This window comes from Macrotis lagotis, chromosome 1 (genome assembly GCF_037893015.1).
Source record: "Macrotis lagotis isolate mMagLag1 chromosome 1, bilby.v1.9.chrom.fasta, whole genome shotgun sequence".
Classification (NCBI taxonomy): domain Eukaryota; kingdom Metazoa; phylum Chordata; class Mammalia; order Peramelemorphia; family Peramelidae; genus Macrotis; species Macrotis lagotis.
Genome location: NC_133658.1, coordinates 375,792,192 through 375,814,098, shown reverse-complemented (window position 1 = coordinate 375,814,098; position 21,907 = coordinate 375,792,192). Strand labels below are relative to the sequence as shown.

The 21,907-nt window shown below is 36.5% G+C and overlaps 1 protein-coding gene across 2 annotated transcripts in view; it reads left to right on the top strand.

The window, feature by feature from the left end:
* DOCK2 (dedicator of cytokinesis 2) overlaps positions 1-21,907 on the top strand; it is a 535,580-nt gene that overhangs the window by 65,079 nt on the left and 448,594 nt on the right. For both annotated transcript variants that reach the window (XM_074212450.1, XM_074212449.1), the window contains exons 12-19: positions 1,393-1,469; positions 3,035-3,160; positions 5,143-5,267; positions 15,554-15,652; positions 17,585-17,657; positions 17,747-17,850; positions 20,087-20,270; positions 20,421-20,518. In XM_074212450.1, coding sequence (XP_074068551.1) covers positions 1,393-1,469; positions 3,035-3,160; positions 5,143-5,267; positions 15,554-15,652; positions 17,585-17,657; positions 17,747-17,850; positions 20,087-20,270; positions 20,421-20,518 — 886 coding nt within the window. The remainder of the gene's footprint in view (positions 1-1,392; positions 1,470-3,034; positions 3,161-5,142; positions 5,268-15,553; positions 15,653-17,584; positions 17,658-17,746; positions 17,851-20,086; positions 20,271-20,420; positions 20,519-21,907) is intronic.

Genomic DNA, 21,907 nt, shown 5'->3' with positions numbered 1-21,907 from the left:
CCTTCAATTGGGGAATGGCTTAGCAAACTGTGGTATATGTATGTCATGGCACACTATTGTTCTATTGGAAACCAGGAGGGATGGGAATTCAGGGAAGACTGGAGGGATTTGCATGAACTGATGCTGAGTGAGATAAGCAGAACCAGAAAAACACTTTATACCCTAACTGCAACATGGGGGTGATGATCAACCTTGATGGACTCACTCATTCCATCGGTGCAATGGTCAGGGACAATTTGGGGCTCTCTACAATGGAGAATACCATCTGTATCCAGAGAAATAACTGTGGAGTTTGAACAAAGACCAAGGGCTATTACCTTAAACTTAGGAAAAAACCTGATATCTTATTGTCTGATCTTGCTATCTCTTTTACTTCATGTTTCTTCCTTAAGGATATGAGTTCTCTCTCATCACACTCAATTTGGGTCAATGTATAACCAAGGAAACAATGTAAAGACTGACAAATTGTCTTCTGTGGGGGGGAAGGAAGTAAGATTAGGGGAAAAATTGTAAAATTCAAAATAAATAAAGTCTTTAATTAAAAAAAATAAAATAAAAATGATACCAGGACCAAATATTAGAAACAGAGTATGATTCTGGTGCTATGTGGGTATAAATTTGTGACCGAATCATCTTTTTCTGCTTGAAGAATACACAATAGAGGAGTTCTTGGACCAACTTATCATGAAATACCTTCATTTTACAATTGAGGAAACCAAAGCCCAGAAGGAAATGACTTATCCAAGGTAGCAGAGGTACTATCAAAAATGAGATTTGAACTCAAGTCCTTTGACTCTGACTTAGTACTCTTGTCATTGTATCATGTTGATTCCACTACGGAACAACCTTGAAGAAAGGTGCTTACACAGAAAGTCTGGTGACTCTTTTGTTATGGTAGAGGCTTAACTGAGTCATCCTAAACTAATCCTCTTACTACCTCTGTGATATTGGCATTCTGGGTCTCAGTTTCCTCATATATGAAATATGAGAAGGTTGAACTAGATGACTTCTAAAGCCCATTCTTGTTCCCAATCTAAGATCCATGATCTATGCTTCCTGTTAGGACTTATTCTGGAGTAAGCTGCAAATTTTAAAGTGTCCAAGAGCTCCTCCTCATCAGTCTCTCCTTAGAAAATGACTTCAAGCTATGACATCTATGATCATGCCTCTTAAGGACATATTGTTTGCAGAGGAGGGTAAAAAAGCTAATTTACTAATGGAGCCCAACATTGGGTCCCAGAGCTGAGTTTGGATGGCTAAATTTACCTTGCCATTATGGACCAAGGTTTCTTTTTTCCTAAGGAGTATCTGATAGAGGGAATGAGTTATCATGGAGTTCCTTGTAGCCTACATCCCTATGAACAAGTTACTGTGTTCTCTTTCATCCTCCAGAGTAACAGCTGAAAATGATTTTCTACATAGTCTTCTGGGCAAAGTTACAGCCTCCAAGGGAGACAGTGGAGGTCAAGGTAAGTGATATATATTTGCTTAGAAATCTTCAGTGTACACTGATTGAAATTAGGAACCCTGCATAATTTAGTTTGCTCTCTTAACAAATTGCAGAGAGAAGGTGAAGAGATCTCACCTGCATTCTGCAAGGGGTCCAGAAAAGTCCTACTTTACAAATCCAGAGAATTTTTCTTTTATCTGACTGTTTCCTTTTTAGCTTCTCTGCATCCTTTGAAACTTTGACCACACCCTCCTTCTGGATTTTCTCTTCTTTTTCAGCATCACAGAAACCACACTCTTGCTCCTCTTTTTCCTTCTCTAATGTCCCTTCATCTTCTTTGCTGACTCACCATCTTCCTGATTTCTTAAAGTATACCTTTTTAAAAAAACTCTTCCTATTAATCTTTCTCTCATGACCTTAATTACACCTTCTATATCTCATACCCTGACATCTCTTCTATGCTCCAGACCTATATCTTCATTTGCTTACAGAAATTCTCTACCTGGATGTCTGATAAGCATCTCAATTTTAATATTTCTAAAACAAAGATTATTTTTTCTCTTTGACTAGTTTCTCTTCCTAATAATTTTTGTCATTGACACCACTATATTCCCAAGGTCCTATATTGGAAACTCAGATATTATCTTTAACCCTCCTCTCTCACTTGCCTTTCATTACTTATTAGATACCAAATCCTGCCAATTCTGCCTCAGAAACATTTCTCACATCTCTCTGCTCTATTCTAGCACCCTGGGGATAAGCCTTGAATTACTGAATCACTTGCCGGGACTATTATAGCCACTTCCCTACATGTCTCTCCATCTTCCCTTTCTTCCTCTTTATGTCATACTTTATTTCTACAAACATAATTTTTCTCCTGCAAAAATGTATCTGGCCTTGTCATTCTCTCTTAAATTTTTTTCCTTCAGGAATGAAATTCAAACTTCTTTGCCCGAACATTCAACCTTCCATTTTTCCAACAGTCTCAGTCATTTCCTAATATTATATTATTTTTGTCTAGATCTTATTATCCATATTCCATGATAGTCCATCCTTCAATCACACAAAATATTTTCCTATCTCCAGGCTTTTGCCAATGTTCTTCCATGTTCACGCTCCATTCTAGGATTGTCTTCTCTTTTCCTATCTATTGGTTGCATTTCTATCCAAGTCAATGATACTTATTCCATAAAGCTTTCCCAGTAAGTAATAACCTTTTATATTTCTACTCCCCACTTAATGATTTATTTTTCTCTAATGTACTGATCACAAGTATTATTTTTTTTATTTTTTGTTCACTTTTCTGGATATGTGCCATATATTTTGCCAAAATGTACCCTTAATGAACATAGGGATCATAGCTTATCTAAACTTTGCATCTTATTAAACTCATAGTAGATGCTTAATATGTATCTCTTCTTTGGAATGGAAAGGACATTTTTTCTGTTAGTAATGTGAAATTGTTTGTTCCCAATTCCAGTGAGGAAGTCTGGAGGGAGAAGGAGGTGGGGAATGGTTCAATTCAGAAGATAAAATGATTTACTCTAAATACAAAAGATTTTCATACAGGATACTTTCCTTTAGGTCTCTGGGTGACAATGAAAATGTTAGTTGGAGACATCATTCAGATCCGGAAGGACTATCCCCACCTGGTAGACAGGACAACAGTTGTGGCCAGGAAGCTTGGTTTTCCTGAAATCATCATGCCTGGTAGGAGAAGACTTGGTCTGTAATTTTCCCAGGCTGGCACAGTTTCACTTCTTCCTTTCTGAAAGCTGGAGAAATAGGAGATTCAAACTGTTTGCTGAAGGAGGAATTTCAGATTCTTTACTTTTTTTGGTTAGAAATTGCTTTTGGTTTCAATATTTTTGTTATTGTTAATGTAAATTTAATGAATCAGGGAATCTTTTCTCTATAGATTGGAGTTTCCCAATAGATTGAAACTTATAGCATCAATAAATGGGGACAAATGAAAGCGGAAAGTCACATAGATTCCCTCCTAAAAAGAAGCTTTGGCACATCTTATTAATTCTTAGTTATTTGTACTGATGGATGGAGCATAGTTAGCTCAAGGTGATGGGTTTTCCTAAACAATCCTATCATTAATTTACAAAGTCTTCCTACCTACAATTAAAGATGAATATAGTAATCCTTTGTTAACTCTTTCAGTGTGGTAGTATGTTATGAATTTTCAGCAAGCTTTTTTGTTATTCAGTCGTTTTAGGTTCATTCTTAAGGTAGTTTGGAAAAAACTAACATAATTGATGCCTCATGAAATTGTATATTGGCCCAAATTTGGCAAAAAATATTTAGCACTAGGGTGAAAGGAAAAAATTTTCCGTCAGCACCAAAAGAATTAATTCAATATGAAATACAACTCTGTAAATAAAGCTCTGAAATTGCTGTTTAGTACCCATAGTTCAAGCTTCTTTCCTGACCACCATTTCAAGCTGGAAATAATTAGCATTGATCTCAAAGATTAATGCAAGCTCTCAATCTAACATCAGCTTCCCCTTCCCATAACTTCCCTTGAGGAAGGGAAGTATTTAACTATCAGTGTTTCAGATTAATTAAATATCAGAAGTAATGAAACATCAAGGAAGCACAGAGAGTCAGGTCTGTGAATAAATGCAAAAGCAAGATTTGGATGAGATAGTTGGAGGTTGATTTGGTTAGATCATTGAGAGCGGATTATTTGTGGAAAAAAGCTAGGATTTATAACTCAAAAATCTGCCCATATACTGAAACCCTGTGATATAAGTCACCATATTACACAGGTTTACAAGATCAGAAAGCTAGAGTTGGAAGGATCCTCAGAGTCAATCTAATCTAGTCATTCTTTGGAATAGGAAATTGAGAGCCAAGGAAATTTAGTAACTTTAGAATCCCGGGTTTCAGTTTGGCTATACAGCAAATCAATTTATGTCCCTCCTATTCACAGATATATAAAAAGTGTCTCACTATAAATAGACTGTGATAAGGTTGTTATCCTTGTTCCCAAATATCTAGTATAATTGGATTCTCCTGTATTTGATTCATTTTTGTTTACTGTAAAAAATTTTATTTTCTTCTAGTACTCCCTAAGAATCATAGTCAGAGGACTGAGTCAGCATCTGCTTACCCTGGCATCCTGGATAAATGATAATTCACTTTGATCTTCTGTTTCCCTATCCAACCCTGTGGGTTGCCCCATGGGATGCCCAGTTCTCATTGCCTAACTAGTCAAAGGAATGAGGAAAGTTATTCTATTCTGCTCCCACCCAGTGAAAAGCCCCATGATTTATGTTTGGCTAGAGTTCTTAAGCTATTAGATTTCCTGTCTTCTCTTTGCTTTCCCAGAAGGTGTCACTATAGGATGGAAATTAAGTTGTTTAACTAGGGAAGAAAAAGGAAAAAAACAAAACAAAACAGATACTATGTATAATAACCAACCTTTTCAAGTCTCCATAATGATTTCTTCTTCCATGAACCATCCTCCCCTCCTATGACAACTCCAATCTCAAATTCTCTGAAGGATAAGTGTGTATTCCCCTAGCTCTTCTGATTGTTACTTACACTAAAATGAAGAAGCAAGATAGATGGGAATTTCCTTCTTATCTCTTAACTCATCTTCTGAACCAACTGAAGTAAGTTGACTACTCCCTTCCTGCTGCTTTTTACTCTGGTGTCTAACTCATGTCTTTCTGCCTCAGGGGATGTCAGGAACGACATCTACATCACCCTCTTACAAGGAGACTTTGACAAGTACAACAAGACGACACAGAGGAACGTGGAAGTGATCATGTGTGTCTGTGCGGAGGATGGCAAAGTGCTGCCCGTAAGGGATTATTCTGTTCCCTTCAGGGACATAGGCAATTTCTGGGGGCCTCGGGTAACAGAAAATCTTTCCTCAAAATTCTACTTTCTCTCATAATGGCTTTCTTTGTATTGGTATTGAATTAGATGATCTGCATTTTTCATTATCCCAGGTCTGGTTCTGTTTTCCTAAGAAGTTACCTATGTAACCTAGAATCTGAACTACAGAATGGGATTCAAAATTGTGAAGTCCTAGGTTCCAATCATAACTCAGACACTTCCTAGCTGTGTGTTCCTGCCCAAGGCATTAAACCTCTCTGGTTCTTGGATTCCTCATCTGTAAAATGGGGATAATAGCCCCTACTTTATAGGGTTATTATGAGGATAAAATAATAAAATGTATATAAAACAACTTAAAGCTCAATGACAATAGTTCCCAAACTTTTTGGTCTCAAGAAGCATTTACATGCTTTAAAAAAATTTTTTTTTAGGTTTTTGCAAACCAATGGGGTTAAGTGGCTTGCCCAAGGCCACACATGCCACCTTATGCACTTACATTCTTAAAAATTATCAGTAAACCCAAAGATCTTTTATGTGGTGATATTTATCAATATTTACTGCATTAGAAATTAAAATGGGGCAGCTTGATGGCACAGTGGATAAAGCACTGGCCCTGGAGTCAGGAACACCTGGGTTCAAATCTAGCCTCAGACATGTAATAATAATTACCTAGTGACCTTGGGCAAGCCACTTAGCCCCCTTACCTTGCAAAAAAAATTAAAATGAATATGTAAAATATTTATTTATTCATTTAAAATAATAACTACCTTTTAACATAAATAACATTTTTAATAAAAATAATTGTTTAATAAAAATAATTAGGGAGAAAAGTGCATTTTATATATTTTTGGAAAATTTTTAAATTCCTGACTTAATAGAATATAGTCAGATTCTCATAGCTTCTTTTGCATTCAATCTTATTGCCATAAGTTGTTTTGAAAATATTTGGAGAAAATTCATTCTCATACAGATACATAGTTAGATAAAAAGAGGAATATTTTAACAGGCAAATAATTTCTTTATCTTTTCATGAAAATACTTTTGACCTTGAAGACTTCTCAGGGTCTTAGGAGATTACTTTGAGACCCACTGCTCTTCATAAATGTGATCTCTTTTAAGTATACTTGGATGATAGAGCACTAGCCCTGGAGTCAGTAGGACCTGAGTTCAAATTTGACCTCAGATACTTAATAATTATCTAGCTATGTGACCTTGGGCAAGTCATTTAACCCCATTGCCTAAAATGAAATCAAAAGAATTTTTTAAAAAAAGTACACATTGATATACATATACAATATAAGATTTTAAAAGAGCTCATATATACATATATGTGCATATACTATATGTTTGTGTATATATATATATATGTATATAAATATAATATCTGTGATCTCATTGGTAGAGGGGAACTTCTGGAAACAAAATGCCCTGGACCAATGTAGATGAATAAATATTCTGCAACTTTTAGTCCATCAGGGTTGCCTGGGGCATTAGAAGTGATTTATTAAAGGTCATATAACCAGTAATATGTGGGAATTGAATCTTAGGACTCCATGAGTCTGTTACTGGCACTCTCTCCTACTATATCATGCTGCCTCTAGACACATATGTATATGTTTCTCCTTTTTTTTTCTCTTTAGTCTTGATTTACTGTTGAGTCCCTTTCCAGACTCTTATGCTGAGTCCCCTTCTGGACTCCCTCAATCTTCCCCAGGTCAGCATTAGAGGGGCAGGAGAAAAGGATGACAAAGGAGATAAGTACTCCATCAAGATCTCCAAGTTATCCATTTATTTACCAAAACACCACTGCTTAAATACCTTCCCAGTCTCTAATCCACTCTCATTCTGGTGGCACTTAGTAAGATAGAACTCTGGTGCTCAAGGACACCAGGTGATGATAGTTTACAATGCTCCCTCACACAACAGTCCCTAACAATTTACAAGTTAGCCTTCTGTTAAAGAAGCTGTCATTGTCCTTGAAAGCTGTATTAGTTTACTCAGTTAGCTTCTGTAAGAAGATACATACAGAGGGGAAGAAATTAGAAGTCTGGAAAGAATGTGATAACTTGGGATGTCCCCAAAACAGACGTTCTGATCTCTTTATGTAACTTGTCAGTGCTCAAGCAGAAAATCTGATGAAAAGTCAATCCCTAATTTAGTCTCCAGGGGGCTAGCATAGTACACTTAAGAATGCAAAGCACATCACTATAAATATTTATACAGCACATGTCCTATACAATTTTCATCATGTATGTTTACATTTATTTAGTTATTTTTCCTTTAAGCTTTTCAGTATCTGTGTCCAGTGTGTGGGAGGCTTTTGCTTCTTCAATTTCTCCTTCTGTGCTTCTCAGTTGAAAATAAACTAAGTTATAAGCAGACTTTTAAGCAGAGGCAAATATTCACCCATTGATGTGGCAAATGACCAAATATAAAAAGGAGTGGGGGAGTGGGGAGTGAAGAACAGAAAAGGATCATGGGTTAAAAAAAATAAAAATAAAAAGGGGCAGCTAGGTGGCGCAGTGGATAGAGCATGGACATGGAGTCAGGATTACCTGAGTTCAAAAACTGCCTCAGACACTTAATAATTACCTAGCTGTGTTGCCTTGGGCAAGCCATTTAACCCCATTACCTTAACCCCTTACCTTGCAAAAACCTAAAAAAAAAATTTAAAAAAAAGGAAGAATCTTTTAAGAAAGCCTCAGCTTTCCTCCTTCCCAATTGTGTGACCTGTGGGAGATTCCATTAACTCTTCTGCTTTGTTCTCAATCTCTAAAAAGGGACCAAAAACTATTCCTCCCAAGTTTCTAGGAAGGTTCAATGATTTTTTTTTCTTAAATCCACCCCCAATTTCATATAGACTGTGGATATTTAGCAAAAGAAATTGAAGTGTCTAACTCATTCCTATCCAGGAGAAATTTCAAGACCTTGCTAACAAAACCCAAATTAATTGAGAAAGTATCACTTTGCCTATAGTCATATAAAGAAGAGGCTTTTTTTTATCTTAAAGGAGAATTGCTTTTCAGTGAGTCCTCAATACTTTTCTTTGAAGATATTTTTACTCAGCTACCCATTAAAAAGCTCTTGAATCTGTTTCATTTTAGAACAGTGATATGGGTTCTTCTGATGTCTCTCAAGGACATATTATAAGGAAAAGTTAGAAAATTGGAATTTGGGCTTCTTATATATTCCATGCCTCTAATGAATTATTTTTATTTAGAACTTCATAGATTTTCTTTGAATGGATAATTTGTAATTTTCAAAATATTGAATCCGAATAGTACTTATTATATTGATGTGAGGAATAATTACAATTTCTAGTTTTATATTTTAAGGAAATTATGGAGGAATTTAATTTACTGAAAATCACTATGAAAGTCTGGGTAAGGTCTTTTACTATTTACAGAAATAAATACTATTGCCTAATTAAGTGTGAGGGAGCATATTCAAACACTTCCTGGGAGGAAAGAGTAGAGTCCTTTGAGAAAAGCCCCCTTTAAAATAAGGATTTCTAGTAATATGGCCAAGTCTCTCATGATCTAGATGAATCTTGCCTTTAGGAAAGGCTGGGGCAAAGAGCTGTAATTATTCCTCCTTCAGTTAGCAATGTCCTTGTTCTGCTTTTAATGCCCTTTGGCTTAGCTGAGACTTTTTGGGGGTGGGGGACAAAGAAAGGAGAATTTGAATTAGAACTGATTGTCCCACAGTTGGTAAGCTGCAAGGCAGGAAGGAATGTAAAGTGGAGCTTCACTTGAGGTCTTCTTGACTCCCAAGTTCAGTATTCTTTTCATTATATTATTTTCCCATCATGCAGGAGGATCTTAAGCATCACCTTCAGGGAACTCTCTGCACCAGAGAGTTCCCAATAAGAGTATCCTATAATCTAAGAGCTCTTCTTTAGACAAATATTATATTTACTGTAGGCAACAATCCTATAGCATAAATAGACTGGTTATTAACTCTATTTTAGGGATGAATTTATGCATACACTTCTCCTGGGCCATCATTTCTCTAAAACAGTTGTCTCCCTCTATTAGAATGTAAGTTGCTTGAAGGCAGAGTCTGTTTTTTGTATTTGCCTCCTTAGTGCTTAGAACAATGCCCGGAACATAACACTGGCTTATAAATCTAAGTTTTTATTCATTTAAGTGACTTGCCCAAGGCTACTTTACTAGTTCTATACTGGGAAATCAGGTATCTTAATTACTGAATTAATCAACCAATATTGAAAAATCCCTACTGTGTGCTAGATACTGAGAATTCCAAGGCAAAACAATTCCTTTTCTAAATAAATTTATACACATACACACATACTCACCATATATTTACATACACACATGTAATATGTATGTATCTTCACACACATATAAATACATACACATGCATACGTGCATGTTGCTTCTGTTGTTTAGTCATTTCAGTTGTGTATGAATTTAGGGTTTTCTTGGCAAAGGTACTAGATTCGCTTGTCATTTCCTTCTCCAACACATTTTACAGATGGAGAAACTGAAACCAATAGGATTAAGTGACTTGGCTCAGGGTCACACAGCTATTAATGTCTGAGGCTGAATTTGAACCCAGTTCTTCCTGATTCCAGGTCCAGTACTCTACCCACTGCATCACCTAGCTACCTTTATACATACCTATATACATGTATACACACATGCTCTCACACATGTACAATGCATTTATATATTCCCCCTATTCTTTGTACATGGAAATGTTCACAATTATTGGTATTTGTAAAGTGCATAACGGTAAAGTTTTTAAAAAGATATTAGAATGAATATTTAGTTATATCTTATAACTTTTTCCCTAACTTCTACTTCCTTGGACTATATATCATAGAGTGGGATCACTGGTCAAAAAATATTAATGCTTGCATAATTCTAAATCATTATCCAGAACAACTGGTCCAACTCACAGCTCCATGAATAAAATTCTGCTGACACAAGAATGTAGTCTATGATTATAAATAATGAGAATAACGTTAACAACTATAATATTCATTCTTTCATTCAACAAATTTTTAAAGTATTTATTATGTGCTTTGCACTGCAATAATTTTGAGAGAGATTTGGATAAACAAGACTTACTTCTTATTCTTATATAGCTTCCAATTTTTTTTATTTTGGACTGGACCTAGGAGGGAGGAGGCTCTGGATAAGAAACTCCCTCTGCCAATGCAGATAAGTCATTTGTCTTGAATTTATTGTCTTTTGAGATTTGCCTGGGAGCACTGAAATTGCCTTGCCCAGGATCAAGGAGCTACAACCCTATTTGAAAGTAAACTCCTTGAGGCTAGAGACCATCTGACCTTCCTTTGTGTATCCATAGTCCCTGCCCTTAGTGAATGCTTAATAAATAATATTTATTGATTAATGCATAGTAAAAGGTATGTTTATGTGAATAAATACATATCCCTTGGTACCTCTTAAGTAGGAAGGCCCAGGCATACTTGGCCAATGTCTCTGGCTTATTTTTCCTTTTCAGATTACTGAGAAACTTTGATAGCTGATAGTCATCATCTTCTCTTTCAGGGGCACAAGCTTATAAGAATAAAAACATAAATAGTTTGTCTTATTTACAACATACTAGAAATGGGACTTACATCTGAATCCATATTACATAATTTTACATTCTGCCTATCATCTGCCTTTAAGAAAACTTACAGAGGGAAGGTTGGGGATTCCTCTGAATTGGCCCTCATGAAGAAACTTATAGTCTATTGGGGAAGATAATTTGTGTGTCTATAGACAAAAGACATACAAAACAAATAGAAGATAACCTTAAAAAGTGAGGAATTAGGGGTGGCTAGGTGGCGCAGTGGATAAAGCATTGGCCCTGGAGTCAGGAGTACCTGGGTTCAAATCCAGTCTCAGACACTTAATAATTACCTAGCTGTGTGGCCTTGGGCAAGCCACTTAACTCCATTTGCCTTGCAAAAACCCTAAAAAAAAAGTGAGGAATTAGTAGTTGATAGTACTTCATACAAAAGTGGTACTCTAGTCAATGCAAAGATATGTTAGATGGAATAATGGGTGGTAGAAATAGCAATGTAGGTTCACTATAGAGTATGCATAGGGGAGTGATGCAAAGCAAAGCTGGAAAGGTGGGGGGACTGAATCAGGCTGTGAAGAATGTTTACTGCCAAATATGAATTTGTGTTTGTTCTTAGTAATAAGAGGTAGCCACGGGAGTTTAAATAGGAGGTGCTGCTTCTACCTTTTTAAAAGTGCCCCTAGAGATCACCACCTATTGAGACACAGCTGTCCTTTATAGCAGTTTAGTTTGCATACTACTTTCCTTTTCTTTATCCTCTTTAACCATCTAAAGATAAGGAAAACAAAAGAATGAGAGAAACAGACCCACTACTATCCCTCTGTTCAGCAGGAGGTTTCTGCTAGGGTTATGTGCTATTTAATATGAATTTGGAAGGTATTTGCACAACCTTCTCAAGTTTCAGATTGATTTGTGAAGCCCTCAGTTTCCCCATAAACTCAGACTGGTTGTCAGTGGTATAATAGGGCACTTCAGGGATTTCAGTTTTATCTTTAAAGCTCGGAGTCAAAATGGAACCACCCTCAGGCTTGGGTTTGGGGATGGGTATATAGTGGGGATAATGATCTTTCAAGCCTCAGGAAACTGAAAATTCTTACCAAGGCATATAAGAGTGATCTTTTGAAACTATACTTAACTGCAGGAATTTTGCTTTGTAGATGTCTTTGTTCCAAAATCTGTAAGCCATGTAGAATTCGCTGACACTACTAAAATTGTAAACCTAAAAATATTACCCAAGAGTCAGGTTAGTCAGGAAGAAGTTTATACAGTGGCTTACACATTAGACTCCCTGCAATACTTAAGGAATCAATGAGAGGCAGTATGGTATGGGACTTGTAGTATGGTTCTGAAACTTTTTGTTCTAAGGACCTTTTATCCTCTTAAAAATTATTTAAAATTCCACCCTCCAAAAAAAAAACAACTTTTGTTTTTGTGGATTATATTCATAAATATTTACTGTATTAAAATTAAACCATCTTAGTTTTCTTATTGTAGCCGCTGGCTACTTGAGTTCAGTTCTGCCTATGAGGAATCATTATTTAGACTCGGGAAAGCATGGGTGGAAATAAAACAAAAATTTATTAAAAAAGGTTACTAGACACAGGAAGGGCGAGAGAGGAGAGGAGAGGAGAGGAAAGGAGAAGGGAGGGGAGGGGAGGGGAGGGGAGGAGGGGGAGGAGACTGAGGCCTTGAGTCAGGTCCAACCCAGGTTTTTATGTCTTCCCTCTTATCCAGAGGGCAAAAGGTGAACTCCCTTTCCCTATACTCCACCTGGAATTAGGTAGAGGGTAAACCCTAAGGAGATCAGGATACAAATCAAGAAACAGATTTTAAGATTATAATTGTTTCTGTTACAATTATAATCCTTTACTTCAAATCAATTTACATCTTAAGAGTCAATTTACATCTCCACTCAAATTCTTTCTGTTACATTCACAATTCTCTTCATCTTTCCCCTGCATCATTATAAAAATAATTTTGTCCTCTAGGATCTCCTGACAAGGTCTCAGGGACCTTGTTTCCATGATCATGCTCAGAGAGCTACTGTTGTAATGGATAGAGTTATGGCTATGTAGTCAGAAAGGTGGCCTCTGATGCTTAGTAGCTTTATTACTATCTCTAAGCCTCAGTTAACTCATCTGCAAAATGAGGGAGTGGGACTGAATGACTTACTTGTTCCTTTCAGTTTGACATAGATGCTCCTATGATTTCCCTGGTTTGGACACTTCCTTCATAAATATAGATCACAACTTCTCTGCAAACGAGAAATGGTATTCAACAGTTGCTGTGGTCAACTTGGTGGTGGTCCTCCAAACAGAGTAATGACAGTCCCAATTGGGCCCACATTTAAATTTTGTGCTTTGGATCATTTATCTGACATGAAAGAGGAGGACTTTAGTGAACATTCTAAAATCTGACTACTTTTCTGTTAATTGCATTGGATTTGAAGCATCTTGAAAGTGCAGTTTTATGTTTCAAATCTTAATAAGAATTTAAAAGCCCAAGACCTTTTCCTAAGTTCATATATCATGGACCTCTTTGAAAGTCAATATCCTCTCTAGGTATTCCTTCCAAGAGGACTCTTGGTACTGGCTCTAAGTCAATTTAGATTTCTTTTTTTTTTCTTTTTTTTTTTAGTTTTTGCAAGGCAATAGGGTTAAGTGGTTTGCCCAAGGCCACACGGCTAGGTAATTATTAAGTGTCTGAGGTTGGATTTGAACTCAGGTACTCCTGACTCCAAGGCCAGTGCTCTATCCACTGTGCCACCTAGCTGCCCCTAGGTTTCATTGTTGATAGAATCAGTTAGTTGACAGAAGCAGGAAGGCCTGCATTTGAATTCTGTCTCAGACATTGATTGGTTGCATGATCCTTGGAAATTCTCTTGACCTCTCTCAGCCTCAGTTTCTTCATCTGTAAGATGGAGCTAATAATAATACCTTATATCCCTATATAAATATGGAGTGTTATTATTTGACTTTTTTCTTCCTTGATAGTCCAGGATGGAAGAATAAGTTCTCTTGAGACAAGAAGGCTTTTATTTTCCATAATTCAGTTGGAGACTCAGTCTTGGACCAATGACTTCTTCCCTCACTTTCCTAGATAATATTTATACTAGTTGCAGAATAAGTTCTAATCTTTATTAGTAGAGTTTCTATAGCAGTGAGATCAAAGTTCTGGTCATATATAAAGAAATATGCATACATATATGCACATATACATATATATTACCAGAACATACATACATATATTTGAGCATATGCAGATTATATTTTTTTACTATTTTAGAATTTAAATTATCTTAGTATTTTTAATTAATAAAATAAAAAAGTAAATTAGTAAAATGAAATGAAAAGCATTATTTATTTATTTAGTTAGTTTTTGTAAGGCAATGGGGTTAAATGGCTTGCCCAAGGCCACACAGCTAGGTAATCATTAAGTGTCTGAGGTTGGATTTGAACTCAGGTATTCCTGACTTCAGAGCTGGTGCTCTATCCACTGCACCATCTAGCCACCCCAGCATTATTTATTTATAGTAAATTAATAAAATGCTATATATATTTTTCTTCATGGCCAGCACACACACACACACACACACACACACACACACACACACACACACACACAGTAAATATTGCAGTAAACAGAAAGCTGGATTTGCAGAAAGACCTGGTTTCAAATCTTCCTTAGATACTTATTAGCTATATGACCTTGGCAAATGTCACAACCTAACATAAACCCCAGTTTCCTCATTTGTAAAATGGAGATATCTAATAGTATCTCTCTCACACAGTTCTGGTGAGGATCAGATGAACTAACATGTAAAGCATTTTGCAAAAAAGTGTCATAGAAATGTGATCATTCTTCTTAATAATAATTTCGACTTTTATCTTGGTTAGCTACTAAAGAGGAAGTAGAGTGAATAAAGGTAGTCCACTCTGTCTTTTATAAAATTATTACATCCCACAAACTCTCTTTCTTACTGAGGGTGATATCTGTATTATGAGATCATAAAGTCACTATAAAAAGTATTTAGATCTATCAAATTGTGGAATTACAGAGTTGGATAGGACCTGGTCCATCTAGACCCACCCACTCATTTTATGGTGAAGTGAATTTTTCCAAATCATACATCTCGTTAGTGACAGAGCCAGGCACAAACTGAAGGTCTTCTTCTCCTGTACTCTTTGTGCCAACTTTGCTCTCTAATACTGATGCCCATATGCTTCTAAATCCTGAACTTTCCCCCTTCCCAATGTGTTCTCATTAGAAATCCATCAGAATGAGTTGCTGCTTGGTTGCTTTGAGCCTGTTTGTAAACTTGGTGCACATTTAGATTTAGGAAACAAATCGGATTATTAAGACCAGTGGTGCTCAGTAACTACCGGACCTGTTACCATTTACAATAAGGCATCATCAGTGCCAGCCTTGCTTCAGTGAGCTCCAGAATGCAAGTAATAGAATTTCTGTAGTTAAGCAGCTGTCACTTCCAGGGGCTGGAGTGCTCATGGATAAATCTGTAATGTGGAGGGGAAATGATAGGTACCTAGTGGGAGGGTTGAGGAAAGAGGGAGGATTAGTTTAGGTGCCTTGGCTAGCCAAGACATTGGCTCCAAAGTTGTCAAAGAGAATCTATAACTTTTTCTTTTCTTTTCTTTTTTTTCTTTTTTCTTTTTTTTTTTGGTTCAGAATGCCATTTGTGTGGGAGCTGGGGACAAGCCTATGAGTGAGTACAGATCTGTCCTTTACTACCAAGTCAAGCAACCACGCTGGATGGAAACAGTCAAGGTATGGTAGAAGCTGAGGGAGGAGTTGCTGGGAGATGAATGGAGAGACTTGTGATTTGACTCACCGTTTTGTTGGCATTCTTAAGTCTCAACAATCCAATGACTATATATGAGAAAAGTATGTTAAAATTATTTGCCACTTAGGACCTATATGTAGGTCAGGTACTTTGAATGATATTCCAGTAAAAATTTGTAGAAAAAGGCTGCTTGTGTGGTGGAAAGAGTACAATATTTGGAATCAGAAAGCCTAGGTTCAAATATTGGATTTCTATAGTACCTTCTGGTTCTGAAATTATATGCCTATGTTAATTCTAATTATGATAATGTACCATCAACACCATGGAATACTTGACCTAGACTTAGGAAACCCTGAGTCTAACATTTTGCCTTGGATACTTACTAGCTGTGTGATCTTGCACAAGCCCTTTAACTTCCTTGGGCCTCAGTTTTCTCATGTGTATAATGAGCTGGTAGGAACAGATGAGGTTTGATGTCCTTTCCAAATCTAAATTTATGATCCATATGAAATTCACATTATTGGTAAGGGAGAAGAATAGGCAGGAAGATGGTAACATGGAAATGGAAGACATCATGTCTTCTTGAGAGGTGTTGATGTCTAATGGGGGAGATAGATTAGACATTAAAAAACCCATAAAAATGCATATGGACCTCATACACAATCATTAAAACTTTTATAATTTGTTATGTGTCCTGGGTTAGGTCAATTAACCTTTTAGGATCTTATTTCTAAAATAAGAGGCTTGTCAACCTTAATAATCTGTTATCTTAAGTTTAGAATTATATGAGAGGCCCATTAAGAGACATTTTGCCATCTCAGTCCACATTGATTATTGTTTGTAACACTCCTTCCAAATCTCCCTCTTTCTTTCAACCCTGCCCTTGTCCCTCAGAGAGACTTTTAAAATCTAGGAAATATTGATGTTTTCAGTTATTTTTCAGTCATGCCTGATTCTTTGTGACTCCATTTTGGGGTTTTTCCCTTGGCAAAGATATTGGAGTGGTCTGTCATTTCCTTCTCTAATTCATTTTATAGATGAGTAAACTGAAGCAAACAGGGTTGAGTGACTTGTCCAGGGTCATAAAACTTAATGAGTATCTGAGGTGAGACACTCTTTCTGACTCCAATTTTGGCATTCTATCTTCCATTTCAAATGGTTTGCTAATAGATGCTATGACATTCTTTTGTGTTCTTTTCTAACAATTTTAATTTAGCAGATTGCTTAGATTAAGGTGCAGGGGGATTGGTAATCAGGAGCTGGGAATGGGGTCATTGGAACAGAACTTCAGGGATCTCCATCCAGTTAATCTGGGAATTTTTGCAAAGGGTGGCCAGAGGTTTAGCCCTTATACCATGTCCTTGGATCTTAGTGTAACAGAACTTGTGGTAAAGAAATACCAAAGAGAAGCTCTGTGTATAATCACAGATGGGATTTAGCCCCAGGATTTTTTTCTGAATCTAATATTTATTGGATTAAAGTGTGTTATTAATTTGCATAAATGAGGCTCCTCAAGTGAAGCCCCTAATGACCACACTTAATTTGCCAAGCATTGATGCAATTTCCAGAACTCCTGGAGTATGAGAGGGAAATGTTCGTTGTGCAGTTTGTAGTGCATAAAACCCTGTGCTAAAGTTATGTGACTTTTATATCAATTTGGGGAGATTCATTTTTCCCCATCATAATCTACAGGCTTATTTTTATTGGCTGGGGATGCAATTTGCCAAATGGACTATATTTGGTACTTTATTTTCTCTTCATAGTTAGTTGTTGTGTAATTTCTTTATGGTTCATCAAATTTGATGGATGGATAATAAATCACTATGCAGAGGCCTCAGTGAAATGGAATGGTTGGTGGTGGGGGGAATGGGGATGTTAACCCTCTGTTTCTTGAATCCCGGTTCCTTTTTGCAAAGGTGGCTGTCCCCATTGAAGACATGCAGAAGATACACCTGCGTTTCATGTTTCGGCATCGGTCATCCTTAGAGTGTAAGTAGAGCTCAAGGGGTTGTCAAGAGTCTAGATGGGTGGGGCAAGCCTTTCCAAGTCTTTGCTGACAATGTATTTTCCATTTCCAGCTAAAGATAAAGGGGAAAAGAACTTTGCTATGTCCTATGTGAAACTGATGAAGGAAGATGGAACCACTCTGCAAGATGGGTGTCATGAATTGTTAGTCCTGAAGGTATAATAGCATTTTTTCTTTATTTTTTCCTTTAATTATTTTATTATTCTGATCTTAAAAAACACCAAAAAAAATGAACATTTCCATATATATTGTAGAACAGAAGGATAGTATGGACATAAAATTGTGAATCTCTATTATGTAAAGCTTGCTTTTCTTAAGTATATAATAAGTCCAATATCTAACTTTCCAAACTTCCCTACTTATTTCTGATTCCTTCTGGCCTTCATTCTGTTCTCTTCTCCTTTAGTGAGGGTGAAGGGTGACTCTCTCTCCACCTCCACTATACTTCCCTCTCCCCTACTTGGGAAAAGAGAAAAAAACCCAATCTAACAAAATTGCATAGTGAAGCAAAATAAATCTCTATATTGATCATGTCCAAAAAGAAATGTGTGAATCTGCATCTTGAGTCCTCTACTTCAGGTAGAGGTGGGTAGCACTTTAGAATTAGGGTTAGTCATTTCATTGATCAGAGCTCTTGAATCTTTCAAAGTTCTTTATCTTTACAATGTACTCTGTATTTCTTAATTAGTTTGGAAGGGTATTTGTGTATGTGTATTTGTGTGTATGTGGTGATCCTTTGTTTTTCTGTACAGATTAAGCTTCAAATGCTTTCAGAGAAAATATAGGTATTTATTGAAGTGAAGGAAATTTAATAAGGAGAACTTGAATGACAAAGGAGAGCCAGGACCTGAGAGTGTTTTTTTCTATGACATACTTTAAAATCTGTGCATATTTGGAGGCAGTGTCACGGACTTCAAGGGGTGGATTTTTGTTGTCTATACCCTTTCACCTAAATTCTTGTGACAGTAGCTTATATTTGAAAACAAAAAACAAACAAAAACAAAATCAGTGAGTTTAGAAGCAAAGTGAGAGATCATGGAAAACAGATCTACTGGGTTCAATATGGGATTGATAATGATCTTGGACTCATTAGCACAATGCTCTAACTAATAAACTTTACCTAGACTTGTAATAGAAGTACAAAATTACTATGTACAAGAATATCTTTACTTAATATATTTAATAGAGTTTAAATTTGGATAGATTATGACATAAAAAGTTTGAGACTTCATTTCTTGGTACTTAATAATTTTATTAATAATGCTAGCATATAATTAATAAAAGGGTCAGTGACACTCACAAATGCCAAAGATCCATCAATGAACCCACTCAATGCTTATATGTCCTTGGAAAAGTGTGTGTTTCTGAGAGTGGTAGTCGACTTTGGTTGACAACTAATGAGAAGAATGAATATTATGAGAGGTAGACCTGTTCTAATGAGGGACTGGAATTGTGACTTTGATTATGTCATTTACTTCTAAACCACCCCTTTGATTGCCTTCAATCAAAGAATTTATCCCAACCCAAATCTGAATATAATACAGTGGGTTTTGCCACTTGGGTAAGTTCTGAACAAGATTGTATCTAAAAACAAAGTTAATTCAGACTCATTATCAGCAGTGTTTTTTAGATACTGGACTTGACCTAGTAGAAAAGAAAGTTTTAGAAAGCGATAAATCCTGTGTTTCCCCAATATTAACAATTAGTTATCTAATAATTATTTCTTTCATGGATATAAATCATTATTATGATTATAAAAGAAACCAAGAATAGTAGAGATTTCTTTTCTTTTCTTTTTTTTTTTGGCAAGGCAATGGGGTTAAGTGAATTGCCCAAGGTCACATAGCTAAGTAATTATTAAGTGTCTAAGATCACATTTGAACTCAGGTCCTCCTGATTCTAGGGCCAGTGCTATGCCACCTAGCTGCCTCATAGTATAGATTTCTTAATAAAGTTCCTACCTTTCCTAACATTCCACTCAGAGAAGGAGAAAGGGAAATATATTGATCATTTTTAACAGAAAAATCAGTTAAGTGACAGACAAATGAAAGATTATATTGTGTCCCATTATACACAGAATGAAGGTAGCAGTGTGCTACAGAAGAAATATTTCATTTGGAGTCAGTCAGAGGAATGGCGTTAAAATTCTGTCTCTGCTATTTAGTACCCATATGACTTTGACCAAGTCAATTGTCCTTTTTGGTCTTTAATTTCCTTATTTGTAAAATAAGGGAAATAGACATATATGACCTCTAAGGTCTCTTCTACCTTTAAATCTGATTGGGATGGGATGAACTGGTATTTATCTCTGGCTATCTAGGAATCTTGGTCCCTGACTTGTATTAGATATCTGTTTCTTGTCTTGGAGGAGTAACCTGGGTAATATTTTCAGGGGGACAGCAAGAAGATGGAGGATTCCAGTGCTTACCTGACTCTTCCTTCCTATCGGCACCATTTTGAAAGCAAGGGCTCCACCCTGAGCCGAAGTTCCAGCAGTGTAGGAGGACTCTCCATCAGTTCTAGAGATGTGTTTTCCATTTCAACCCTTGTGTGCTCTACCAAGCTAACTCAGAATGGTAATGGGGCTTCTTAGGAGAATGGCGTGGCCTTAAAAAGCAGTGTTTTCCTGTCTATGTGTGTTTTAGAGAAGAGGAGAGAGATTCAGGAGAAGGTAGAAGGCCTAAATGATGGCCTTATCTGATTGATACTGTCTGTCTGTGTTCTAGTGGGTCTGCTAGGTTTGCTAAAGTGGCGTATGAAGCCTGAACTACTACAAGAAAATTTAGAAAAACTGAAAATTGTGGATGGAGAGGAAGTTGTGAAGGTTGGTATGAATCCCTTTATTTTTTTTTAATCAAATTGTTTATATGCATCAAAGCATTCACATGCCTTCAAATTTGAGCATCGAGAAGCAGAATTAGGTTGTCTCTGAAGGGGGTTAGAGTGTCTTTCTCCTTGGATGAATATTGAAAATGCCTGTAAAATAGATCCGGGAGAAAAGAAAGTTATAGGATTTAGAATTATAACAAAACTTAGAGACCATCTGACCCCCAATTCTTCATTTTGCAGATAAGGAAATTGAGGTCCAGAGATGAAGTAGGTTAACAAAGATCACACACTAACCAAATAGAAGACCTGGTATTTGGATCCAAGTTTCTATTATTCACATACACCTCAGAGAATCCCTTGTTAACTTTGATAAGTTAATTTGATGAGTGTCTTCTACTACATATAAAGCCTCTCCTGATTGTCCAGCTACTCTTGCTTCTTCCTCCCCTCTCTGCCCCCATGATGTTATATCTATTTTGTATCTATCTGTCTGTCTACCTACTAATTTATCTACCTATTTTAGCCTATCTATCTGTCTATCTATCTATCTGTCTGTCTGTGTCTATCTGTCTACCTATCTATCCAAATATATCTAACTATAAATATAAATACACATATGTTTGTCTCCATTGGTAGAGGCTGTTGAAGATAGGATCCTTTTCCTTTATTTTTTTAAATTCCCTATGCCTGGTAAATAGGAACTACAAGCTTGCTAAATAATTGACTAGTGGATAACTCCACAGCAGAGTACCCAAATACCCAAACTGTTGCTCCAAAGTGTCTTGGAAAATCATTCCTGGGAAGCTTTGGTTGATGAGTTATATCTGTGGACTGTTTTGCCCATAGTAGGCTCTTGGTCAGCATGCTGTTAACTAAGGTTTACTGCTATGTGACTGCAGGGCCGACTTTTTATGAACTCATTGGTTGAGGTAGGAAAGTTAGGAGAGTTAGGAAAATCAGTTGGTTTGGCCTGGTTATTGAACTTAATAAAGCAGAGATGAGGAAGGGGAAAAAAAACTCAAAAAATTGAGACTTGACTATATAGCTGAGGTTTCTGTCAGAACATGCAGAATATTGGAGATATTTTGGTTGTGTCCATTTGGTTACAGAAAGGGAATACAAAGTGTTTCAGGTGTTGTTCTAATTAAAGCAGCTCTTTTTCTCCCCACAGTGAGGATTAAGGAAAGTACCTCAGCAGGCACCATGACCTCGTTTACATCAGGAGTTTTGTGTAGTCAGAAAATTAAGGAATAAACACTTTGTGTGGCAGAGTCTCCCTCTTAGAGGTTCTGAGGAATATTTGATCCACAACACCTGAGGGAGGCAGATTTGGGATAGTATAAAGTACTAGGCTTGCAATGAAGCCCTAGTTTGAATCCTGCTT